This window comes from Seriola lalandi, unplaced genomic scaffold (assembly GCF_002814215.2).
Source record: "Seriola lalandi dorsalis isolate HSWRI2012SDOR001 ecotype SW California unplaced genomic scaffold, Sedor1 jcf7180002054606, whole genome shotgun sequence".
Taxonomy (NCBI): Eukaryota; Metazoa; Chordata; class Actinopteri; order Carangiformes; family Carangidae; genus Seriola; species Seriola lalandi.
Genome location: NW_019525159.1, coordinates 930,591 through 958,306, shown reverse-complemented (window position 1 = coordinate 958,306; position 27,716 = coordinate 930,591). Strand labels below are relative to the sequence as shown.

At 41.3% G+C, this 27,716-nt stretch overlaps 1 protein-coding gene across 1 annotated transcript; it reads left to right on the top strand.

Moving 5' to 3' along the window:
• Positions 1 to 887: 887 nt before the first annotated feature.
• On the top strand, positions 888 to 12,049 carry tmem38b (transmembrane protein 38B). The gene is made up of 6 exons (XM_023419621.2): positions 888 to 1,357; positions 7,847 to 8,003; positions 8,541 to 8,725; positions 8,902 to 8,989; positions 9,669 to 9,786; positions 11,022 to 12,049. The coding sequence occupies exons 1-6, from the start codon at positions 1,234 to 1,236 to the stop codon at positions 11,322 to 11,324; spliced, it is 975 nt and encodes a 324-aa protein (XP_023275389.1). The 5' UTR covers positions 888 to 1,233; the 3' UTR covers positions 11,325 to 12,049.
• The last annotated feature ends 15,667 nt before the right edge of the window (positions 12,050 to 27,716 follow it).

The window sequence follows — 27,716 nt, the reverse complement described above, 5'->3', positions numbered from 1 at the left end:
TCTTCAGTTTTAGATATAGGCTTGTTCAATCATTTCTGTGTCTTTTTTACTGTCAAATGTTTTATACAACAGTATTTCCGAGAACAAACTGCCAGGAAATGCTATCTTACTGCTGAAGGGGCTGCGAATGTTTTTGATCTTTTATGTGATGCTGCTCCAGATGTTTTTCCTTCCTCCTGTGATTGTATTGTAGATGGTTTTGACAGTAAACTAAAGTCAACCCTCGACACAGTGGCTCTATTAATACTGAAAAAGATTACTACCAATCCAACATCTCCCTGGAGAAATGAGGAAATCAAACATTTACAGTTTAACAGGTGGGATTCACATGCACTAACATGCACGTGCACTAACATGCACGAGCTGCCAGACCTGTTACCAAAACAAAGAACAGAGAAACTGTTATAAAGGGGGAGTGACCTAGTTCTCTGCTCAGGACACCATTATTGCACTATCCTTACATAGAAAATAGTTATTTGCTGCTATATTATTGTTATAGAAAATCTCATTTACAGAACCTTTTAAGTGACATTTTCTTTTACTTCCTCCACCACAGATATTGATGTACCTCAAAGTTTACAACGTGTCATTTCCACCTGTAGGCTCCACCCATCAAAGGTAGCTACACACCAATGTATTGGCAGTTTGTGTAAAACCATACAAGAGAACAAACTAGCTAGTACACCTGCTGAACCATTCCCTGCGTGTGTGTGAATCAGTGTGTGTGTGTGTGTGTGTGTGTGTGTGTGATATTTGGGGTGTAAGTGTGGATTTGTCCGCTTTTACAAATCGTGTGTCATCGCCTCTCAAAGCCACACTCTGACACGCCATTGGCTCGCCGTGCTCTCATTCCTCCAATCACACAGCCGCTCTGGCTCCACCCGCCACATCACAAGTATGGCGGAACACGGAGCAGGAATTCCGCCTATGCGCTGGTGACAGCCTCGTTGTCGGGGTGACACCGACGATGACCATCCTCTGGCAGTACAGCTCTGTTGTCAGGCGACGAGCGGCTATCCGCGAGGGCAACTAACCAGCTGCGAGCAACCTGGCCGCGGTGCATCCTCACACACAGCTGTTTTAGCGGCTTGTGTCAGACTTGACAGACGGTGGATGAAGCCAAGTGTTTGCCCTGATGCTCTGAGCTGGACCAGTGCCTTTTCTCGACTTGAACTCCTCTCTAGGATTCAATAGAATAGTTTGCTCTTCCTGAAGAGTTTCAGAAATAAGATAATGGATTTGTTCGGGGTGCTGCATTTAGACGAACTGTCCCACGGACTGGCAAACTTGTCCATGTTTCCATACTTTGACATGGCGCACTACATCGTGTCAGTCATGGCTCTGAGGGAGCAGCCAGGTAAGTGGCTCATATTCACTGACTGACTGCCAAGGCACGACGTTTACAGTTTCAACAAAGTGTGTGATGGAATAGAAGAAGCGACAGTTTCGTCTTGCAGTAGTTTTCGTTTTGCAGTATTTTGAATTGTTGAAACTTGAACTTAATGTAATGAGCCAACAGCTATCCTGTTGCTTCAAGTTCTGCACCTGAATGCCACGCAGCCACAAAGTTGTGCCTAATGTCCTAGTCTGCTGTATCACAAAGAAAACACCTATTCTACTTTAATTTGTCTATATAATCTAGACGTCTATTTCATGACATTAACATATTAGGTATAAAATAATGGGAAAAAAACAAATATTCTCTAATTCCAGTTTCAAAATTTTTTGTCATATAGCTTCTTAAAATTAGTATTTCTGGCTCTTTGACTCAAGTTGAAAAAAGATTCCCCTTTATATTTTACTTTTAAAGACTAAACAGGAAATCAAAAAATATATAATCAGTAAATTTATCAATATTGAAAATAGTTACTTACCCCCCCCCCTAAAAAAAAGGGGCATATGATGAGAAGCCCTGCTATCCTGCCATGATGAATCAGTTAATCCAATTAAATACATTGTAAACACACCTGGCTGAGTTAGCTGTAGCAGTCTGTGTGTACCTTGTTTTGTCATAGTGTTGAAACTCATTGTTTACCTTTGTTCTTTCTACATTATTTTTATGTGATGTAATATGAAATGTAATTTATTTTCACTCGAGCCATATCATGATCATAAATATCATAATGTGATATCCTTTTACCAAATACAATTGACCAAATTAGTGAATTGGAGCAAACTGTAAACAAAAACAAACAAATTAGTTGCTGAAGTTTTGAAGAGGTGAAAACTGAGGCCTTTGAATAATTAATAGATTAAAGACTACATGTCATTATCTGTTTCCTCTGTAGAGCATCTCCATAGTTTAAATGACTAAAATCTAAATTATAAAACCAACTGTCACGTACAGTACAAAGCTTTTAGTTTTTACCTGATCTCATTATTGAGTAAGTTTGATACAGTTCTCTTTCATCACTTGTTGACTGTTGCTCATGTTTGCTCTCTTTGTTTGACTGACAAACACACACACGCAGCAGAGTGACTGGAAGAGCTTTAAAACACACCGTAACACTCAGCTACACTGTATTGTATCAGCCGAGACCAAAGGCAGGCACTGAGCCAACTATGATATGTCACTGAGATATTGACTACAGGGACAGGTGGACTTTTAACTGCGCAGTGAACTTTAACTTTCAACACACACACACACCCAGTCCATTGTAGTTCCGCTGCTGTAAATCTACAGTCTATTTTCGAACTTGCCTTGCAAAGCATCTGAGCTGCTGTGACCTTTTAACCCTTTGTCTTCTACTCCCATCTATCTGCATGCAGCTGAAAGAAAGACACACACACAGTAAAAGTATGGACAAACAATATGCCACAGGTCAGCAAACGCAATGCAGGATCCACATATTTTCACTGTGTTTTTATTTTTTGTGCATATGGAGACATAGATGTCAGACATGGCTGAGATATTTGGGGAACGAATCACGTGGACAGTATCTGATGAAGGACGGAAACAGTAATGTGTGCGTCCTTTGTGTGTTTGTGTTCACTGTAATTGCCTGTTTAAGCACGTACTGTGTCTGGAGCTATAGCTTTACAAAAAGTTACCAAGAGAAAAGCAATGGTTTAAATCTCAGGGTCATTTGGAAAGAAGTTCAATAAAAAATGAATAAAAGTCAAGACACAAATCACTCAGAGCCAGCTCCAGTTCTTCTTTTCCCCAAAAGGAAAGGAATGCCATAAACCAATCCAACCCTCCCTTGCTTTTCTCTGTCCTGTGTTAATCTTCACTTCCTGCTCTACAGTGCATCCCATCTGGGTGTTAAGTGTTGGAGCTGCTCAACACAAAAGTCACCGTAGTATTTTTTCTGAAAACATAATTTTTTCTAGACGAGAAAATCATTATTCCAAAGCTTCAAACAGGAAAAAGACACTCAACTGTCACTGCAGTTCACTGTGGAGTTATTTTAAGCACATCTCTAAACCTTGCTGTGTGTGGATTGTATCGGAAGCAGGAGGACAAGGACATGGAAGCAGTGGTTATATGTCAATCAGTGATCCTCCCTTCAAGCCAAAAATAACCAGAGATAAGCCACGTTTTTCTCATCTCGCTCTGCCTGTAATGACTGTCCTCTGAGACAAGAAGAGAGGGCTAAGAAAGTCTGAGTATGAGGGGGTCATAAAACTAAAATAGTGGGCAAAGGAAAATCCGGCCTCGGCTCAGGAGAGGTTGAAAGTGAGATTAAGTGAGAAGGAAAGTGTTAGAAAGAGCGATGGACTTGGAGAAAAGAGGAGAATTATAGAAATGGAGATTAGAAAAATGGAGTTGGGGAATGAAGAACAAGGCAGATTGAGAGTGAGTTTCAGGAGAGAGGATGAATGTGTTATTTACAGACTTACATAATGCTGTGTTTGGTGTTCATGGTAGGTGAGATGTTGTCCTGGTTAAGACTTAAATGGCTGTTTTTGATCAGGCTGTGTCAGCACTGCTGCAGCGGCAACAACCGAGCCATTTTCTAAGCTACAAGACTTTATCTCAATACATCCTTCGTTTGTGTTCATTTGTAAAGATCTTGGTTTGTGCAAATGCATGTAAATAATCTCACGTGGACTACAAACACTAATCTAAGATAATTTGCAAGTGGTCTTTTCTCTTATTGACTATGAAATAGCTTGAAAGGCAAAACTGACTACTCAGACTATTTTGTTATATTGTAGCTGTGCTTTTAAGAGAGCTTTCCAGAAAGTGAACAGTCTTCAGTTTGTTTTAATTCCTGGGAGAACTGAGGGGGAGAGAGATGAGACGTAACATGAACTCGCTCTCTACGGAAAGACAGAGGAAGAAAGAAAGAAAGAAATAGAAAGAAAGGAAGAACTGGAAATACACCCAATACAGGATGACATGTCACAGCTGTGCTGTACTTGCTTGCAGTGCTCAGATTTGACTTGTAAATGTGTTTCCTTCAAATGTGAAACCAGGAGACAGGATCTGGTCTGGTGTGTTTGTGTATTTGTCTGAGCAGTGTATAATATTTCAACATCAAATGTAAGCAACATGTTTCTTTACTGGTCTGGTTTGTCTAAGGGTGTGGGTTTGGGCTCAATGCTGGGAGGGACACAGCAACCCCCTCCAAAACAAAGGACTTTATAGTGCTGTCAGCAGAATAGTTTATTAACATATGATTTGTATTTACATTTAAATAAAAACTATACATGGTAACAAATCAAGGATTAAGAAAAAGTAAACTTAAGGAAATGACTTGTTAATGGAAAAGAGAGAAATAACGAACAATATTTTTACATCTTTGCATCCAATATCAACATTTTTATATTCATCAGGCCTACCAGTGTTGCAGTTCCCCCCTCCTCCCTTAATTTCACATTTAAAACTACAGTAAAATACTGCTAAGCCAGTGACGCATGTATTAACAATCTAATAATGTAAGGTTGGTGACGTTAGGAAGATAGCAGGTTTTCAGGTGGTTAGTTTACTACCTACTACTCATGCTCTGGATGGTGAAAAAGATCCTGATGTCTCTTATTTTTGTGGCATGATATCTACAAAGTACAAAACATGTTGGCAATAGAGGAAAGGGTGTCATCTGAATTACAGAATTCTTGCCAATGGTTGAGGTCTGGACTGACACTGATAACTGACCGTTGTCAGCACATTGAATCCACTCTTGCCTCCTCTGTGTCTGTCAGTAAGTGAGATATTGGTAGATGACGTGAGCCTCCAGATAGCACCCTTTCAGCCAATCAAATGCTAGTATGCCTAAAGCGATTGTCTTGGAGACATAGCCTCTGGGAGGGCACATCGGGATGATCTAATATGACTTCACTCCAAACATAGTGCGAATGAGTTCACTCAACCATATGCCAACCTTCACCCTTGGTTTTGTCATCCAACTTCCTTGCATATCTCCTGCAGATATTCCCAATCATGTTTCACGAGTCCTGAAAAGCAACCTTATTTGTTTTCAGAGACCTGCAAATGCAGCGGTTTCATATATGCAAAAATGTTACCATGTTTTGTAAGATTAAAGTGCAATAGTCTCCAGCTCAACACTGGAGCACCACTTCTGCCTCCCCCTTAAAACTTGGAACTCGTCCAAGCAGCAGTTTGTTTTGTTCTTGAACTAAAGGTGATGACAGACCAACAGTGTTTATTATGTAAGCAATGTGCTGCACTTGTGAACTGTGTGCTACAAGTTCTGTGAGACCGAAGGCACCAACACTGAGGTTTCATATCAGGGCTCATGTAGACTCTGACCGGAGAAGATGTGTATGATAGTCATGGTTCTAGATTATTGGTATATTTCTAACCACTCTTACCTATCTGACGTTTGCATGAGTTTTCTTCTTGCTAGACCTTTTTTCTTTTTCTTTTTTTCAAACTTCCTCTTCTAACTGTGGCACAACATGTTCATTTCATCAGACCTCATGTGCACACAGAGGAATAACTGCCTGGTTTTGTCACCAGTAAAATTTATTAACACTGACGCTTAACTGTGCTCTTAATGCTGCAGCTTAAGCTATAATACAATATATCACCCGCCACCATTCATTACAGTTACAGTTGTGACTTTATCCATCTGTTTTGCAATATTTGACTCTAATGTGTTAAAATGAGTCAATGTGCTAGAACAGTTCTCCTTTTAGTTGGAATAGTGACTCAGTATTGTATGTGTGGAGACAGCATAGGCACCAAAAAAAAATGGGTGTTTAACAGTTTTTTAACAATTCCCTCTGAGCATTTTATGAAACAACGTTAGATATTATTTAAAGAAATTAAAAAGGGTACGTCTTTTTACGTGCACACAAGTGAACAGCCTCTTTCTTTTCTTTTTTTTTTGTCTTTGTGTCTGACATTTCAATTCCAATGTTTTTTCATTTGTGCATTTGACTCGTCAGAGCAGGAGAATCACAGGTGAAACTCGTAACACTAACGACAGCTCTGCTCCAGTGATTGGTGCAGTGAATTGCAGCAGTTCATCATGGTAATGGTTACACCTGTGTTCGACAAGTCAGAATGTCTCCCCTCAAGTTCGGGGAAAATCCTTTGTTTGGAGCTGAATAGTTTTAAACAAATGAATAAGCTCATGTAAGAGGGATCCTATCATATTGTGTATGTTAAACAGATAAGGCTGTGTGGGAAGAGCACATTCTTCTTTTACTCAGTTACCAGTTAGTTTACGTATGAGGATTTTACATGAAGAAAACAACACGTTAACATCCAGTGGTGGACCTTATCTCATTTAGAGACTTAACAACAATAATTTGTCACTGTGACTAATCTCTTTTTTTAACAGGTGGGAAATTAAATTGATTGAATCATTTTCGGATTCTTTTAAGAAGAAAGTTAAATGTGAGCCGTGAAGACTGAATCCAGAGGAGTCTGCAGAGGGGGCAGACAGAGCTATAAATCCTCCAGGTTTACCGATCTCTCTCCAGGAGTCTATAATCTGCCTGTAATCCTCAGATTACCAGTATGGTCCTATGTGTGGCCACAGTGACTCTGGGCAGGTGGCTCAAGGTTAACTGAGTGCTACCTGTGTGAACCTAAGGGAAATATGTATATCTTTGTCTATATTGGCAGCATTCATTTAGGTAGAGACAAGTCAAGTCAGTTTTAGATAGTATTGGACTATTTGTGCAATGGTACATAGAGTTCTATAAAGTATAAACAAAATCTCAGTGTTTTTGTAAATTTTTTCAAATAAACCCTGTGTTAGAGTAAACACGAATTACACTAAATCTTCCTTTTATAGGGAAGATTTACAGTGAGGATGTCTAAAGCATAGTAGAGAGCAGTTCTCATGCTGTTTGACTTGACTCGTGAGTGCTTATGTCATTAGTGAGCATGGAAATGGTTTCAGTGGTAAAAGGAATACAGTGCTCTTCAAACAGGGTGGAGACACAGAGGGAGTACTGAGCATCTGACTGATTATCTTCAGCAAACTGATATCGTCTGTTTGTGACTGTAAACGTCGCGCCTTTGTGCTGCACTTTGAGCCGTAGGCTCAGAAGCAAATAATGTAGCTTCGCTTGACAAACCTTTCTCTCCACTTGTTCCCTTTATCTGTTAATTTTAAACCAGTTAATAGTTACACAGTGCCAGAGACTTGGGGGTGGGGTGGGGGGCATACATCACACAGGGCAATAGCCACTGTATCAAATCCACTGTCTGCCACTGACTTGTTATTCTGAATGCATCCTGCAACAATACTGAGCTTTTAGTCCAGACCTCATTATGCATCCGCCTTTCCTTTAACAGCAATCAAGCCTTTCACAGACTCACGTTAGAGCACAGAATGTTTAGACCCTGTAGGAATGCTAATACCTTATGTATGGATGTATCTGTAATATATGGGGGACTAATAAATATACTGTTCTTGTGCAGGAGCTCTCGAGGTGTCCAGAGTCAGCCCCTTAGCCTGCTGGTTCAGCTCCATGCTCTTCTGCTTCGGCGGAGCTGTGCTGTCTGGGATCATGCTGGCCGAGCCACCTGTAGCACCTTTGACCAACAGCACCAGCGTTCTGCTTGCTTCGGTCATCTGGTAAATATCTGAGAAATGGAAAAAAAGTATAATATATGTATATAGAGAAAAGGGCAGGAGAGGGAGGGAGGCAGAAAGTGTGAGGATTAGTGAGAGGCCTTCTTGGAACTTTGAGGAAAAGGGACACCGAAAAACATGTCTGTGTCCTTTCCTCTATACATCCCTGAAGCAAAACACCACATAATGAGGGTTTTCTTTTAGAAGAAATGTGGAACTACTTAATTTTCTGTAAAGGGACCATGAAATGTGGACAACATTAAATGAAACAGAGAGGTTATTGTAGAGGTCCCATCTCTAAATGTGAAGCCTTTTGTTACCCTCTGCTGGTGGCACATATAATTACACTCTTCTCTCTAAAAAAACAAAAAAACAAAAAAACACACTGCCCTCTGCTGGAGAAGTCGGGTCCCTGACGGAGACTGGCATGTGATGCTGTAAAAGTATTTACTGAACACATGCAGTAGTCTCGTGGCAGCAGGTATCTGAAATGTTTATGTGTTTGTGCACTAATTAACTGAGCCACATGTGTCTCTGCAGGTACCTGGTGTTTTACTGCCCCATGGACGTGGTGTACTGTTGTGCTGCTGTGCTGCCTCTCAGGCTGGTGCTGTCAGGGATGAAGGAAGTGACCAGGACATGGAAGGTGTTGGGAGGGGTCACCCAGGCTCACGGCAAATACAAGGACAGCCTGCTGGTCATGATTGCCATTGGGTGGGCTAAAGGTCAGTAACTGTTGGTGTCGCTCCACTGGATTTAAAAAAAAAAAATGTTTTTTATGGTAACAACCTTTTGTGAATGGTTTAAAATCATTTTAAATAATTAAGTGTTTTAATCAATATCTAGTATGTTTTACATATTACTCTGTATCAACCATGTGTATCTTTTCTACCCACACTAGGTGCTGGAGGTGGTCTGATAAGTAATTTTGAGCAGCTTGTTCGAGGTGTGTGGAAACCGGAGACTAATGAGCTCCTCAGAATGTCTTAGTAAGTCTTCTAAAGGACCCTGCTGATATTACATCAGTGCACTACACGTTTGTGCTTATGAAACTACATATTGAATACACTGTGAGTATATTGTAATGTATTGAGCATAATGTGAAATTCACAGGAAGAGTTTGACATTTTGGGAAATACGCTCATTCACTTTCATGACCAGAGTCAGGTGATTACAGGGGGGGGGGGGTTATGAGGGACTATTTCCTGATCGGGAATCACCTCATTATGAGTCACCTCTGAACTTACTGCATCTGTGGAAATGAAACAAATGAGATATAACATGAGAACTCATGCGGGTAGCCAGGCTGACTGTTTCTATCTGTTTCCAGTCTTTGAGCTAAGCTAAGCTAACTGGTTGTACTGTCACATTTACCTTACAGAACATGGGAGACTGATCTTGATCTTCTCATCTAACACTTGTCATATTTTCTGAAAACAAACCATTCCTTTTAAAACCAAAGATGGAGCCACTCAACAAAGCTTTATTCTATAGTTTACACCTATTTATATATTCAAATCTCATCAGAATACATGTTCTTTGTGTTACCTTTTTTTATCTAAGTGTCTACATGAAGGTATTGCCCTCACTATTTTAGACATTTAAATTTTATTTTTAATCACAAGCTGTATATTGTAACTGATCATTTCTTATTGCATGTTTGTTTAGCCCCACCAAGATCACCCTGATAGGGGCGGTGCTATTCGCTCTGCAGCAGACCCACTACCTGCCTCTCCAGAAGCACCACCTGATGCTCCTCTACACCGTCTTCACTGTTGTCAACAAGGTCAGTCTGGTGTACCTGGTGGAGCTCATACGTGTGACGCTGTGACCAAGGTGATATTGATTCCGATACAAAACAGGAAGCTGCGTTTCTGTTCATGTAATTGCTTACCTAAGACAAGGACAACTAGTAAATACCACTCTGTGCTTATTAATTAGATCTTAACTCAGGTATAACAAATGTTTTGGTGCCGTAGCTCCCTCCAAATCTGTGACGGCCTGTCTTCTAAATGACCTTTCTCCCTCTGCTTTTTTGAAGTTTTAGCTGTGGTGACTCACATTAGCTCGGTATTACCCGTAGGGCTGAGGCTTTTGCATCATTTTCATCAGCTTGCATCAGCCTCCCTTCTCTTCTCTGGGAAACTTGTGCTCTTGACTGAGACACAGATAAATCTACCATGTCTTCTTTCAACTCTCGTTCTGTTAGCTCCCTCTGACTCTGATCTGTTAAATTAACGCAGAGCAATTTCATCAGATTTAAAAGTTGTGTCCAACCTGCTATTTATTATTTTGGCTTTCCTGATGATGCAGGTGTTATACACTCACTCCATAATGGGAAGTAAATAAGTGCTTTTATATGTAAACTAGGTCACCATCACATAATTGCTCAGGTTACATGAAATAAAAAAGACAAATTGCCATGTAGCATAAGCTCCTGTGGTGACTTGACCTCATGACTTTTAACTCTTTGGCCACAAGCAAACACAACTTGTTGTCATATTTTGAGTTGATCTTGTGAACTTGATAGCAAACAGTTGTTTATTTACACATCCAGCAGTTACGGAGCAACATTAGCTTTCATTTGAAGTCGTGTCTCTGGCCATCTGATGGGTGTAAGGCTACTGTTCACTCTCTTTTTTAGCTCCGCCAACTCCTGAAGGACCCATTTGGCTCTTTAGCTGCTAATTGCTCCACTATGTCCACTAGCTAGTCGGTAGTTTGGCGTGGAGAAGGTGATTCACAGTGAGTTTTTCTTTTTTGGTGAGAACAGTTTGGCTGCTGCCTCCAAAAACGATGCTGATGTGAGCGGTCAGTATGAGCCAAAGCAGTAAAGTTGCGGGCCAGAAAACCAAAACAATGAGCAGTCGGATGATAATTCTCTCCGGGTTCATCAATATAACATAATATAAAAATATTGATTTGGAAGTGATTAGACAGCCACATAAAATTCCTAAAAAATGTCTCCCTCATTGGTCACATCTTGTATCTGTCATCTCATATTTATTTTCTCTCTTTCAGTCAAGGATGATGCTGACAGGCTCTTCCGCCTCACCGTTTGCTGCCATTGAGTCGGCCATCTACAAGACCCTCTTCACCGGCTACTCCCCTTACGCCGCCCTCACTGGCGAGGTAAAGAACGCATGTATTGATAATGGCACAACCACCAGGACAACCTCCGCCGCCACAACCAAAGAGTCCAGTGAGAGCGGAGCGGCAAGGAAACACACCCCGGCTTCTCCTGTCAAGGGACAAAGTGAATCGCTCAAAGCCAAAGAGGAGTCAGAGAACGCAGAGACAACAAGCTGCAAAAAGACCAACTAGTCAGCCTCTGCCCCATAGCGCCTTTTCACCTCTAAGCTGGGTTGTGGAGTCATTTCTGATTCAGATTTGTCATGTCAGGACTTAAAATTTCTGTTCTATTTTTCTTTTATCAAGAAACATGTTTTTGTCCTGCTGGCTGAGCATGTTTTTATTCCGTTATTTTCATTTATTTTTAATTTCTTTTGCATTTCTATTTCAAAGTCGTCTGCTGAAATAGAATTTCTATAAGAGCTGACTCCAAACAACCCTGCACCTTATTATGGGGATAATCACCCCGTCCTTAAAGTACTGTAATATTTATGCTGTTGGATGTGAACATCATACTATCCTTGGGCTGATTGCATATTTGCAGTACAATGTGTAGCGTAATTATGAATATATATTTATAATAAGAACAAACTGTTGATAATTTTATCTCTGGGTTTTGGGAACAGTGCTGTGCACCTGCTGATCTATGAATGTCTCTATCTTTGTCTTTCTTTCTGTATATATTCTGCTTCATGTAAATGCTATATTTCCTACTCTGAAATAATTAGAGACATTTTTTAAAAGAGATTATATTCTATGACACGCAGATATTTTATTCTATTTATACTAAATAATTGCACTCTTGAATGTATAACATTTCAAAATGAAAGACAACATATTGTGTTGTGTTTCTTTGGTTAATGCTTTGAATTACAGTTAAAAGCATGAGAATAAACAGGTTTAAATGCACTATAAAATGTGATATTGTGGTTTTCTAGCCCCCACCTTTACCAAACAGATGTGTATAGCTCAGTGAACATGGGTGTATGAACATGTATTTTATTTATATATTTTATGTCACTGAAAGAAAGCCTATTAATACAGAATCAAACATCATGTAGCGGTCTCAGCACATTTGTTCACAGTATCATATGTCAAACAATAATTGATCACTACATTAGCAGCTTCTTAGCTGATATAAAGCAGCACAGCGTCCAGAAGTAACCTCCTAGGCTGAGAGATTGCATCAGTGTAACATCAGCACCTGATTGATACCTCACCCTCTTCAAAAAGCTGCTGGAAAGAGATCCCCCAAATCCCCCCCAATTCTCATCCATGTAACCTCAGCCGGAGAAGAACCCCCCTGTGAATACAAATTAAAAATAAGGGTGGTGGTGGTGGTGGTGGTGGTGGGGGGGGTCGAGGAGAAAAGATAAGACGTTCGAAGACGATCAAAAGTGATACTGGTTGAGATGATGTACCTGCTTTTAAAACGCCTCAAGTCCACAGATTTGAGATGTATGTCACTTACAGGCTTGCATGCTCAAAGTTTTTGCTGTGTTGATATTACTGAGTCTAATGTTGAACTGTGTGACCTGGAAGACTGAAAGATGCATTAATAAGGCACTGTTTTTCCTCACACTGCCTCCTCTGACAAGAAGGCTGGTGACATGACGACAAGTCAGTGCCTGAAAGTTCCCAGACAGCTCTCTTAATGAGGTCCAGACCCGTATGACCCCCACTACAATTACTCACTGAACTGAGCAGCCCCCCCCCCCCACCACTGTCGAGCCCCTGTTCCTTTCGCCTCGGCCCCTCGCCCCCTGCACCTCACCTGCCCTATGGCCCATCTCCTCAGCCTCTTTTTATTCTCAGACTGCTGCCTGTTTTCCACTTGTCAGGTGCAGAAAATTAATCCTTAAATGTGTGCACACAGGCTGACCTTCACACACACACACACACACACACACACACACACACACAGATTATACACACAATGCATGCACACATTTCTATATACATGACTTTGAACCCACAGTGGCATCTGTGTAGAGGTCACGGATATAGCAAGGATTTAGCAAACTGTCTCAGGAATATCCGATTTTCCTCTTGTCAAGGCCACGACACGCACACACACACACACACGCAAAAACACACACATACAACTCATGCACATAAACAGAATGCAAAGATTCTGAATGCACACGTTACACATACATTCATAAACAACATGATTTTGAACCCAGCGTGACGACTAGAGATCAGGGACTTACCAAGATGATGATTTACTACCCATAAACAAACTCACAAAAGGCACGAAAAAAGGCACCATGGCTAAATAATGGAAAGCAATCAGGCTCTGACACTTACTGTCTCATTCCATGACCTGTTTTATTGTGATTTTTTTCTTTCAACCTGCACCTGAAAATTGTTCAATCAAGTGCACTATACTACTTGTTTACTTATGTTTGAGTAAGGTTTTCTAGGGTTTCATTACACAGTTTTAAATTATATGTCTTTTTTCATGTGGCTTCATTACATGACTTGAACACTCAGTCAAAGCTTGAACACACACACACACAAACACACACACACACACAAACACACACTGGTTTTCAAACTCCCATCAATGAAGCTATAAACACTGTTGGTAGCATCTTACCCTCCACTGCTGCCTGGAGTATAGCACCCCTGCTGATAAGAGGTGCAGGGCAGGTGATTACCACTTGGTGGCGTGAGGAGGCGTCATCTATGATGGCTTGATGCCTGGGAACTGACAGGCTGGCCAGCAGCTGCAGGCAAGAAGGGATGGGGACAGGAGGGGACCCTCTTTGCAGAGCCAATGGTAGCTGCCTGCATGTGTCTGAGTGTGTGTGGTCTGGTTGAGCTGTGCTTGTGAGGACTGACTGTAGACACTTCACAGGTCTTGTGAGGGCATTTTAGGTTGTGGGGGCATTCTGGGTGGACCGAAGGGCCGATTTTAGACTTCAAAATGTCTTTCTATATGTGTTGAAATTATTCTCAATTGAGAATATGAAAATATTGTGTTGAATTGTATCGTACTTTCTCTTTTAAGTTTGAGATGGGGTTAGTTTTTACAATAAGGGTATTACCCTCAAAAGAAAATGTCACATATAATAAAACCAGCCGACTTGTATGTGGATATGTGTTTTACTTTGTCTGTGTCGGTGCATGTGCATGTGACACAGAGCGGCAACAAAGGCTGAGTCCATCAAAAAAGGCACAAAGAGCTCTGAGGCACACAGACACACACATACACACCTATAAACACACGTGCTCACACACACACACACACACACACACACACACACACCAAATCTCTCCAACCACCACAGAGACCAGGGCACTTTGTCTTCTTCTCTTTCTCCACAGGAACAAACATGACCTGTTCGCATGCACATCCACACCTCTGCTTTTATCAATTATGAATCGTGTTCAAATTTAGACAGGATTGCTGTTTAACCATTTCTCATTTCAGTGAATAGACAAAAATGTGTGTACAATGAGCTCTGTTGCGTAATTCCGGTCAGTGTCAGTCATGTCTTTGACGTTTTGCCCCACCAGAAGCTCCCATCACTCCGTCGGAAATGTCGTTGAACGCATTAAACTAGCTGCGACCTTCTGGCTTGTGGCGGTGCACCTGCTCCAACTCAGTGGTGTCTTAATGTGATGTCACACGCCGGACGTTGTTTGGCCTCTCACCACATACTGACATAATCTCTAGTGGGACCATGTGCACAGATTCTCCTCTGAGCTAATGTCTGCCATGGATGTTGTATCAATAAAAAATAAAATAAAAACTAATGCAATAAAAAGTTTTCATAGGTGCTTCACAGCAGCAAGGCGTTCGTTATTTTTCACTGACAACTTCTTCCTTTTGGGATGTTTTGAAACGATCAAAGTGAGTGTTTTTTAATCCAAAGTTTTGTCGAATGACTCTGCGGGTGATGCAATCAAACTCATTATCTCTTCGAGTGAGATGAAAGTAAGGAGAGAGCTGCTTGGGACCACACAGGAAAAGACTCAGTTAGGAAAGTTAGGCAGAAGGAAGGAGAAAGGCGGATAGAAGGCAATAAAAAAAAAACAACAACACAGAAATATTAGCTAGAGGAGAATATGAAAAATGTGAGTGCCACATGAATAAGGAGTCGCGTCAGGGCATCACAACAACGTTGTGGTGTTGTACGAATGACATCTTTCATTCTCTCTTTCTCTCTCTCACGCACACTCAGACACACACACACACATACACAGGCACAGCAGTCTCTTCAGAGAGCTCTAACTGAACGCCAAACGGCCGATGTCTACCACCATTCAAGATCTGACTTGTAAAGAACAGCTGCGAGGAGAATGCCAAAAAAATGGAGCTGCTGTAATCTGACTAGCAAGCTGGGTGTGTGTGTGTGTGTGTGTATGTGTGTGTGAGAGAGAGTGAAAAACAGAAACAGAATTAAAGGGGTTTCTCCAAAAAAAAAGAAAAGAAAAAGAAGAACGTTCACTTATAATGTTGAATTTTCACTTGGAAACTCAACTAAACATGAAAGTCATTCAGCGGCGACCAAACTTTTGAAAAACCACTTTGTACATCAACAACAGGCACAAAATAGCTGATTTTCAAATCACTGCGTTGCTCGCTGTCTCCTGGATGTGTAACTAAGCAGCTGATTGTTCACTAGATATTGCATGTGTAGACACTCACTGATCCAGGTTTTGTCCTTCTTGTAAGTGCTTATGGATCTTCGTGCATGATTGACTTGAATACACGCACGGCCCTGTGAATGAAAGCTGTGCCGAATACCAAGTTTTCAAGGCTCACGATATCCATGTTTTATTAAGACCGTGCGGACTCGGGGAGGTGCTACATTACATTTCGTCTTGTTTAATCTGGTGGCCATAACGTCTATTGGATAATGGTGATAACGGAGTTTTGAATGAAGCTGTCATAATTTATCCATATAGAACTACACGTCTATATGTGTCTGCTTCTTCTGGGAGGATTACTTTGAACCTCCATAGCCAGTCTCCTGCAACTTCTTTCTAGCATTTCGATGAGTTGATGAGGTAACATGGAGATATTTGATGTTAACTGGTAGGATGTTCACTTGGTGCTTCTGCTCTCGTACTGGTTCCTGTTCCACCTTGGAGATGAGGTAAGCTCGGGGTGTACAGTGTTCTTTTGTTCTCTGCATTTCTGTTCACAGAAGCATGGCCAGTAGTTGGTACATGGTGTGCTTCTGTCACTCCCCCTCCTCTTCCTTTCCTCCTCCTCTTCTTTTCTTCTTTCACCGAGGAAGCAGATGGTGCATTTAGTGTTGGTCCTTTTCCTTTTCATAGAGCACCCTACCAGATATTCTTAGCCCTGGGTCTGTGTAGGGTAAATGTGACCTTGCTAAGGGAATGGAATTGGAGTTACCACGCCACAATGACTACACCCTACAGCAGGTTATTTACTGCGAAATGAGTGTCTGTCAGTGGATCTGCTCTTAGGAATAGGATGATGTTGTGTGGTCCAATTGCTGGAATCTGTTCATATTCTCATTGTTCCTGCCTCCATTTTCTTCTCTGGTTCCTTCATTCACTCCATCAGTCTGCTTTATTTTCTTCTGCTAATCTGCTGTATCTCTTCCTCCCTCTCCCCTCCTCTCCTTCCCTTGTTCCCTCTCCCTCTCTCACATCCTGGGGGACCCTCATTTCACTATCGTCGCCCCTCCCCTCCTCTCTGCTTGGCCCCTCCTGTATGCAAAGCAGGTGTCAGCCAGGACAAGGAGGACAGCGACTACCTCACAAAGGAGGCGACAGGGTCTTGGGGGCAAAACACACACACACACACACATACATACACACACAGTCACACACACACACACACACACACACACACACACACACACACACACACACAGCTGACACATGCAGTCTCTCTCTGTGTCTGCTCTCTCTATCTACATGCACTAGCATTTCACACATATGTGCTCCCTTTCTTTCACTCACACACAACCACGCTCACACACAGCTCCCGTGGGCTGGGCTGGGGCTGGGGACAGGGAGAGCTGGAACTGTCTGTCTGTCCGTCATTAGTATTCCAGCAGGAGGCTCCTGGCCCGGCCAGACATCTGAGCAGAGCAGCCGCAGCAGATAAAGAAGAAGCCATTAATCCACGGAAGATTACCAGCACTGATACTTTATCCCACCGTAATACAGCAATGCAACCAGACTCATTCCATTTACAATGCCGTCAGAGGAAGAAAGAGGGAAAGAGGAGGTAGAGAGAGCTAGTCGAGCTCACCTTGTGGATGGAAAGATGGCAAGACACACAGAAAGCCAGCTTCCCCATCTTAACTCGTGATTTGAATTCCTTCTTTGATGGAGCAGCGATTGGTCAAATCTGTGCGAGTGTGTGTGTGTGTGTGTGTGTGTGTGGTCTTGCATTTGATTTGTAGATGTTTTGAATTCAGAATGGGTCACCCCCCCAATTGCCGTGCCACAGATGGCCACTGTTTTAGAAATCAAAGTTGGTCCAAAGAACAGCTGGCTGTCTTTCCTACACCATGCTGTGCCTGTTTAAATCTAATATCCTTAATAAGTTTGTTTTTATGGGTCTGTGCATGCGTGTGTCCCTGATGAACTTCCACAAAAAAAAAAAGGAAAGAAAAGCAACAGCAGTCAACCAAGCCACACTACAAGAACCTTACACCAAAATGGGCGCGATCATATCCAGAGCTGCAACCATCAGTCATATGATAAGACTATCAGCACAGCCTGGAGAACATGATACAGCCGAGGCAAGCTGTTTGAAGATACAGTGAAACAAAGGAAAGAGGGACAATGGCACAGCATATGCAGGAGATTAGATTGGAGTTAGATTTATACACACTAACTGATAAAGCCCAGTCATGGTTGGGATTTCTGGATGATGAAACAAAACCAGGAGGAGGAAGAGAAGGAACCGTTGACTCAACAAGCGATGACAGACGAGCTGTGGAGAGGAGGAGCCAGATAAAGGAGACAAAGGGATCCTGGGCCAGCGAGGAGGAAGAAATGAAACATTCAGAAGAGACAGAAAGAAAGATGAAGGTGCAGGAGAGAGAGAGAGAGAGAGAGAAAGAGAGACAGTGAGAGCAGAGTCTCCACCGCTGGTACAGTGCTGAGCTCATGTGTCCTGTAAAAATCCAATCCTTCAGACTTGGCAGATAGTGTTACCATGAGAACAGCAGTGGGGTTATTGTGAGGAGAGAGAGAGAGCAAGGAAGCAAAAGAGAGAAGGGGAAAAAGCCAGACTTGCTCCAGCAACCATCTGTTACTCCAGCTGACCCTGGCACTGAGACTAACCTGCCTCTGGTAAGGAATGTACAAGTCCAACCATGAGAGAAGCTGCAAAAGAAGCTGGACAGCAAGTCAAAGCACTGACCATGCACATGATTACATTTTCATATAAACACCAGGGGATCGCACACAGAGTTTGAAACTAGCTAACTATGATTCTCACCCTGATCTCCACACTGTGATAACCACAAAATCCGGTTTTCACAACCTGTTTTGAGAAACTGGTACAGTCATGTCAAAGTACTACAGGTGCTTCACCAGTTAATCTTTCAGCCACTACTAATCATGTCTGCTTAGAATAAGCTTGACTAGCTGAATAATTCTAGCAATGGCCAATGTGAGCTCCCACTGTAAACACTTAAAAACAGCAATCAGTGATATATCCTTCGTCCTGTTTGTTTTGTTCCTCAAGAGACAGAAGCAATCAAGCAAACATTGTTTTGCTTTTCAGAACAGAAGTTACAAAGTACTTTACAGGAAGCTTAAAAGGGAAAGAGGGAGAGTGTAACCTATGAAGAAAAGGATTTAAACAGATGGGTTTTAATATTCTCGTTTGAAGATGTGCAAATGACTTTACTTCTCTGAAACTTTGTGGGAATTTGTTCCAAGGTTTAGGAGCAACAAGAGTGGCTGAAATACCTGCAATAGTGGTTGGGTTTTATGTTCACGATGAGGCCTAGTGGCCTGATTGACAAGATCTTTCAATCTATATGAGGCAACAAGTAGCAGTTTTAGCATTTCCTGGAGAAGCTGGAGTAACAAAAATGGATTTGTATCATTTGACTTCACAACCACATGAAATATGACACTTATCATAACTTCAGGGCGATTTGCTCCATTCAAATTTTTCCAAGCTAAGTTGTTTATCGGTAACTTACCCTTCATTTACTTCTGCATTAAGGTGTTATTTAAGGCTCCATAGCTAATGGATACCATGTGGTGACCACAAGAGCTGTAATTGGGCTGTCTGTTTACTCTCTGGAGTTTCTGATGATGATAGAGATTTGTGAGAGTGGAAACATCACAAGGGCTTCTTCTTTTCTAAAACATCTATCAAAACATTTCATAGCATAGAATAGAACATATTCAGCAATGTGACAAGGCGAACTTTCCCGTCACAATATCACAAAGAAGATGAAAGAATATAAATGCAAGTGAAGCACATTACAGCCTGATCATAAATGGCACATCCACCTATTGTTCGATGGTGCTACCAACATCCGATGCCCAAGTATAAATCAGAACCGACCTTAAGTTCAGCTTGAGCGAGGACAATGATTGGGTTTCCACCCACCGGTTTTTAGTATGTGCAAAAAATAAACATGCGTGGAAACTCAGACACATGAACTAAACGTGGAAATTCAGTGGTACGGAAACAACCCCCCCCCCAAACTAACAGTGATAAAGCTCCCAGACACCAAACACCCAGCTGGGAAGCCTCCGTCATCTACCCGTCACAGCCCCAGTGGACACAGTTGAAACCTGAGATCTTAAGGTAAATCCTAGCCTCACGAGGGAAAGAAAACAAACATGCACTCTATTATAGTAGGCAATCAACAAACACAGTGAACAGGATGAACTGGTGGTTAAGACCAATGTTGTGAAGTGCTAAGTGGATCTATAGCTACTCCTTCACGCATCCATAAAGAAACAGAGGTCAGCCATTCATATTGAGCCTTACAGCCCTCAATAAATATCTGATGTGCTTTGAATTAAAAATTACCACTTGGACAAATGTCAGGTGCTGTAACCTTTAAATTTCACCTTCAGAATGACACACATTGATAGTCTTAAAGCAGTGAAAAAAAAAAAAAAAAGCTCACTCTCCTTTTCACTGCATAGACAATGAGTGGAAAGGGTAGAGTGAAGAAACTCATATTGATGTGCAGGGCTCCAGCCTGATCCCAGCTCTCTAAAGCAGTATTTATAGTTGTTATTTCTCAGTTTCGCCCACTTGTTTTCAGTCATTAATCTTGGGTACCTTGGGAACAGTTTTGTGCTCATATGTCTGGAGGAACTCTCCCTGGCATCAATATAGAGGCAGATATGCAAACAAAACCTGGATTAAACCCAGTCAAACTGAGAAACTATGATCAAATAACAGGAAGATAATGACATGCAATTAAATATCTCATCAGGTGGAATGACCTTACAGTGGCATTTGCATATTGTAAGTGATTATATCTAATTCTAAAGGACACTTTAATGTTCATTAAGTGACTTGTAAATTTCTCTAGCATGTTGAATTGTACTTGTTACTGTGATTATATATTCTAAAATAGACCATAATGGAACACATTTGGTTTCATATCCTAAATATTTCTGTTTAACAATTAATATTCATGACTAAATGAGCAATAATCAAAGTCAAATTTTCAAAAAAGCATCCTTAGTTATTATTTAACAGTTTAACACTCAAAAACTCTGTTCTATTTAATCTATTCTCTACAATAAGCTATTTCAGGACTATGTGGGTGTGATTTTGAAACATTTGATTGACAGTCACTCAACTCCTGTCATCACAATTTGATTCGAATGCTGCTAAATCTTGATGCTCATTCCTGAAATGAGCAGATATCCTTGGTGTCATTTGTAGCTGAAAAGGTTTCACGTGTATATTTGTTGAAATAAGATCACTGTAAACCGTGCCATGATCGAAAATGAATGAAAACAAGACTAACATTTTGACACATCTTCAAACATCAAATACGTTTTAAGACTGCAACGATTGCTAGGGATCCCGCTTCTTCAGCTGCTCAATATATTTGGCCATTTCTGCAAGTGGAGATTGATTTTTGTGACAACATATTGTTTATCTGTGAAGATTCTCAGTCATTCAGATCTTGGTTATCCAAGAAATGTTTAAACAGAAGCAACTGGACGTGGTCACAGCTCTTCAGCTCTGAAGAAGCCTCTTGGAAGAGAGGTGAGACATTCTCAAGTATCTACAATCAAGTCCAGTCGCACTTGATTCAACTTTTCTTGGATAACATCATCACCATTATACTGGCAACAAAGGCAAAATTTTATGTCTGAAAAACAACCTTTATTTTTTTTGTTTTTTTTAAAAAAGAATCTTTGTTTATTTTTGGTTAAATAGATAGGAATTTTCACCTAAACCCATTATTTACTCAATGCACATTGACATTAATAGACAATCTATGTATAACTGTTGTGAAGTGCTACAAAGGACAGAAAAATGGCCACAATCTGTCTTTATTATTACAGCAATAGTTTACTTTTAATAATGCCGTCTCCTTCTGAGTGATCTAGTTTTTGTGGTCTCCAAGGAAGAAGTTCAATTCCCCATCCATCCATGACCTCCACAATTAACTCAGCGACCAATCATATCAGAGAGAGATGGAAGTGGATGTGAGCCACTCAGAACTCTGGAGACTCCCGGTCCTCACTACCTCATCATCACTGTCATTATCAGACATAGACCACAGGACTTGATGTTACTGGGGAGAACTGACGGTGTAGATATCAGAGGGGAAAGGGAAAATTGGTTTAAAAAAATCTAAATGTCTTTATGTGTATCTATTTGTGTTTTAGAGTACATAAAATCTCGATATTTTGTATGTTCATGAAAAATTTACAATAATTCACTCCATTTTAAATATATTGAGTCATTTCTGTCATCAATAATGATTTAAAATCTGCACAGGAATACTGTATTAAAGCTTGAAACTTGAAAGTAAAATATAATTTTGGAATACAAACGTCTTGCAAAATTTTCTTTTCTTTTCTTTTTTTTAACGGATGACAGTGTCTTCTGTCCTGTCAGTTGGTTCATCCACTGATTTGGTCCAGACTGAAATGTCTCAACAAATATTGGATGGATTGCAATGAAATTTTGTACAGACATTCATGATCCCCAGGGGATTCATTGTAATGACTGTAGCAATCTATGACTTTTCATCCAGTGCCATCCACAAGTCACAGTTTCTGCTCACAATCTGCTCAAATATTATTTACTGGATGGATCGGCACAAATGTTTGTACTAACATTTATGAGGTTTTCAGACGATGTTTCCTACTGACTTTGGTGATTCCCTGACTTTCCCTCTAGTGCCACCATGATGTTGAAATTTGTGATTTCCTCAACAACACTTTTTGATGAATTCACCGTTTTCATTCATTGTCTGTTCAGGATAACTTTAATAGCTTCTGTGATCCCTGAGCCTTTCATCCAGCACCATCAGGTCAATATTTTAATTTGTCCTATACTTTGGTTTATGACTTAATAAAACTAACGGCACTCCTATCAGATTCAGCGTCACTTTGTGCTAATTAGCAACTGTTAGCACATTAACATGCTAACCTAAGATGATTAACGAGGTAAACATTATACCTGCTAAACATCAACATGCTAGCTCTATCATTATGAGCATGGTGGCATGCTGATATTAGCATTTAGCTCAAAGCACTACTGTGCCTAAGTATAGCCTCACAGAGCCGCTAGCTTGGCTGTCGACTCTCAGTCTTGTTATTCTTGGCAAAAACAAAAATGGGCCACAGAGGTATTTGCAGGATTCGGATGTGATCATGGTTTATGATTTATGATAAATCCAGCAGTCAGACACCTAGAGTAAGAGAGTCACTGTCATACTGAGGATAGGTAAAATATAATGATCAGTAGTATCACTATCAATGCATGGAGGTTATATTTTCAGTTAGATGTCCAACGAATGGTCTTTTAGCGGGATAAGTTATTTTCACTAAGCATTTTAGAAAGAGTCATGGTACATAGTTTTACCTACCTTTTTTTTTTTTTTTTTTTTTTACAAAATTCTGTCGTCTAGTGGAAGGGCACCCTGACTGTTTGGCTCGTCACCTCATGTCTTTGATTCCCTTCCTGCATTCTGGAGGGACCAGGGCGACAGAGCAACACTGTGACCAAATGTTTTATCTCCTCTCAACCTCATTTAACATCATCTGCCAGTGGCTGCTTATTTAGTGGGCTGTGTAGTCAATTGTGGCATATCTCCACCTCCCACAGAAGGTAATCAATTTCTTCTTGGGAGACACTTTTGTGGGTGGGGTGGGGTGGGCGGGGTTGGTGTGTGTGTGCGGGGGGTGCTTTGGACTTTTATCTTTCATCAGGAAATTGCCAGAGCTCAGCGGCACAGAGCAGTGTTTTCTTTTTAAAGATGTGTCTCCAAATAACATTGGTATCTTCAGTGAGTTTGTCTATACATGAAAATTCCCACCATGCATGTGACAAACAACCTTCTTCAGCTTAGACAGATGTGGTTTCAGTGGGTACTCACAGGATGTGGTTATAGCGGTTTTGTTTTGGGTGTAAATGAAATTTAAAGGGTTTTTTTTTTTGGTCCTTTTCTGTCTATGAACAGCCCCATACAGCTCTACCCAGGTTCCCCCAAGAAAATTGCACCTGACAAACTAACATTTTGTTCTCAGATAATTTGTTTCCTTATTAATTCATCTTATCAACAAGAATCAGTCACATTTTTTCATGTTAATTAACCATTTGAGCCTTGTGGCATCATATATCTTTCTCATTCAGTGATTAAGTTCTTCCTATGTTCATCTCCACTTCTACACAAAAAACATCAAGAAAGGAGAGCAGAGCCTTAAAACTGCATCATCATTTAAACTATGATCCTGAAACGCGCGATCAAGGAAAATGTCTGCGAGAGCAACGTTCTCACAGACACACACTTTAATAACACCATCTGCGGTCAGCACATCTTTTGAATCTCAACCTGATCTTCTCTCCCCACCCCATAATCCAATCTTTGTCCCACAATGCACTTCCTGCATCCTCACCTCATCCTGTTTCCTCTAAGCCGAGAACATCTCATCCTTGCTTTGAAATCAGGAAATGAAAGAAAGTCTCAGCATTTGGCAGCGTGAGGAACCATTCTTCCATAAACACTGTATGATAAAGGTTACAGAGTCACAGTAAGAGATAGAGCACTACTGTTTTCAAGAAAGGGCTTATTCCCATTGGTGGATGGCTTTTTCCCATTGAGTAAAGCTCCTGGTGAATGATATGGCCTGTCTGTGTTGACAGGCTGGAGATAAGGAAGTGCCCTCAGGTATTAGTTGTCATTCCTTTTCACCGGGAAAAAGCAGCTGAGAGTTGCTACCTTATTTTTTTTTTTTCTTTCTCCTCAGTCTTGCACCTTTCCTCCTCTTTTGGATGAATAGAGAAATTCACAACAACAAAGCCTTCGACTCTCATTAAGTCAGCCGCAAAGCCAAGCACCACCAAGGAGCACAATATCTGAGGCAGATGAGTAATCCCCCCGCTCAATCTAGAAGCTGGCACAGAATTTCAAATGTCCATAATAACTGCCGGAGAAGGAAGTGAAGGACACACACAAATGTGCACCCTAACACAGCTCATGCACACACACATATACACACACATACACATACTGTACGGTGATGAAAATAAATCTATTATTGACCATTAGCCCACTGCAGCAGAGCAGAACTAAAATGTCCTTCATCTCAGAGTGTCACACTGTGAGTGTGGGTATCTGAATATTTGTTTGCACCAAATCCTCAAAACCAATATCTTCAAAGAGACAGACACTGAACGCAGACAGATTTTTGACTGTTTAGTGACCTTAGCGTTTAACATGACATTTAAATATATGATCAGGTCAGATAGCCTCGTCTGAATTGAGAAATAACCTCATGAGGAAGCAACTTAGATAATACACCTACTTTTAAAAAAATACATAGATACACCATACTGGTACAATTAGCTGCAGCCTAGAAAGATAAATAGACCTTTATGTCATCAATTCAAAGTGTGGCAATACATTTTTAATACTGTATCTCCTTCTTTTGCATATTCAGCAGCAGAACAAGAAGGTAGCTGTAGCTGGTGAGGAGGCAAAGCTATTGGTAAAGCCATTTAGCTCCTGCCCACTTTGGAAATATGAAGCTGAAATGCAGCGATGAGTCAGCTCTTTTTTCTGGGAGGATGAATCATTCATCATGGCCGCCAGCAGGGTCCAGGACCGGGATGGAGGGATGGAGGGGTGGGGGGCGGAGGGGGATGAGGGGAGGTCGATCAGGACCTGATGGCAAGTTCCTCTGCTGACTCCACAGACAGCGCATGGGGCTGTAGTAGCAGTAGCTGCTGTTACCCTGATGCTGTTGGTACAAAGATAAAGAGATGTGGAGGGAGGGGAGGCTGAGCAGCACAAATTCTGAGCTTTGCTTACAGGTTGATTGACAGATTGAGGATACTGTCTACATATGTTTGCATGCTCTTTGTCAATGTCTGCTTGTCATGGTTTGGTTTTAGTTCAAACATACAGTGATATTTTAGAGAATAGGGTGCTTCAAACTGTTGCTGTCCTTTCTTGTAGCACCGGTTTGGGGAAAGCCCTTTCCTGCTTATACATTAGTGCCCCTCTGAACGAATTGAGGTCTATAATTTTGGCATTGAAGAACCAGCCCTTTTGGAAGGCAAAGATTGTTAATATCAGATGATTCTGCAAAACTCTGAATTATACTGACTGTTTTAAAATGATTTATTTCTGTGTGTGGCCACTTGGTTAAAGGTTGGGGGAAGACTGTGGATTTGGCAAATTAACTTCTGTACAGTTACTGTGTGGTTAAATTGGTTACGATGCAACCTCCTTCCTCATGAAGCTGGACGCAGTAAATGCCAGTCTCCACTCAGATCTTTACAGCATCAGAACTGCTTATCAGATGGTCAAAACATCTTCAGAAACTCCCTCTCCATACACGTTTCCTTTCTTTCTGCATCCACTACCTTCAAGGAAAGACTATTTGATATGTGCACTTGTATTACCATACTGAAATGATATGAATATCTCATCGCTCTGTATGGAGGCCAGCTTTTCAACCCGTACCTTTGAGTGTAGTTCTTCATAACAGCTATAAGCAATGATGAATACTGACGTAGGAACCACATCGTACAAATGAGTTGTTTTCTAGCATAACCTGGCCGTTACTTTCCACCACTCGAAGGACACACTACTTCCTGGATTGGCACTGAACATTTGCACTGTAAAATGATAATAATAATGATAAAGTGATAATGTGCAAAAACATACAATATGAACATAATTCCTAGGAAGAACTTGACTGGCCTGCATAGAGCCATGACCTCGACCCCATCTAACACTTTTAAGATGAGTTTGGGCCTCAATACCCAACATTAGTCTCCAACCTCACTAATGCTTCTGTGGAACTGGGTTCCAAAAACTTGTGGAAAACCTTCTCAGAAGACCAGTGGCTGTTACAGCAGCAAACTAATGCTAATGGATTTGGAATGAGATGTTCAACAATCCCATGTGGGTGTAATGTTTGGATGTCCACATAGTTTTGGCCATGTAGTGTAGTGTATTATTTTGTTTAGCACTATATATGATCAGTCTGTTAGTATATTGTAACATCTGCCTTCAATGTACAACACATTCCTTGCGTCTTTGCATAAAAGCAGCACATCATCCTCTGAGGAACCTGCTTGCTGCAATGTGCATCGTATAAGCTATTTCTTTTCTCCTGAGAGAGACAGAGACAGAGAGACAGACAGAGAGAGAGAGAGAGAGAGAGAGAGAGCTTAGTTACATCCTGGTAGGACAACCTCACCCAGAGGGCTGGGGAGAAGACGAGGGGGTGGGGTGGGGGGGGGGGGGGGGGGGGTGTAGACAAAAAAGAGAAGAGGAAAGCAGAAGAAAGGAGAGATGGGAACACAGTATATTAGGGAATATGAGGAGAGCAAGAGAGAGCAGAGTCGAGCTTAGGAGAGACATCAAGTGACCTCCTCCCTCTCCATTGTTAAAGAACAGAAGAGTGAGGCTGGCTAGAGGCCACCAAAGGGGTAGAATACATTACAAACCAGCCAGAAAGAGAGAGGAGAAAATAGTGAGACGGAGGTAGAGAGAGCTCATGCTTTTCATGTTGTAGTAATAGCAAACATGAGTGCTGGCTGAACTAATAATGCTTTTTACACAGGCATTTAGGCTGAGCTCTAAAACTGTTGCACAGGTCGAGGTCATTATAAACTGGAGCAAGTGTGTGTCTGCGGTTTTGAAAATGACACACGTGGTGTCTTCAAAGGTTTCCAGACAGAGGAAATGTTGAGGAGAAAGGACTGGACTTGGATGGATGAGGAGAACAGGAAGAGGAAGTCCATCATGACACACAGGAAATGTCTGGAGAGGACAGGGAAACAGGTGGTGGTACAAAGTGAGAGACAGATCAACATGTGGAGATCGAACTCTGAGGATTGACGTATCTGGGAAGTGCTGCCATCGACCTGTAGATGATAATAATCAACATAGT

Excerpts from the sequence above, each read along its gene's own strand:
- tmem38b (XM_023419621.2), top strand. The coding sequence starts at position 1,234 with ATGGATTTGTTCGGGGTGCTGCATTTAGACGAACTGTCCCACGGACTG. Across the intron at positions 8,004-8,540 it reads CTGCTTGCTTCGGTCATCTG|GTACCTGGTGTTTTACTGCC; the intron begins GTAAATATCTGA and ends GTGTCTCTGCAG. Across the intron at positions 9,787-11,021 it reads TCTTCACTGTTGTCAACAAG|TCAAGGATGATGCTGACAGG; the intron begins GTCAGTCTGGTG and ends TCTCTCTTTCAG.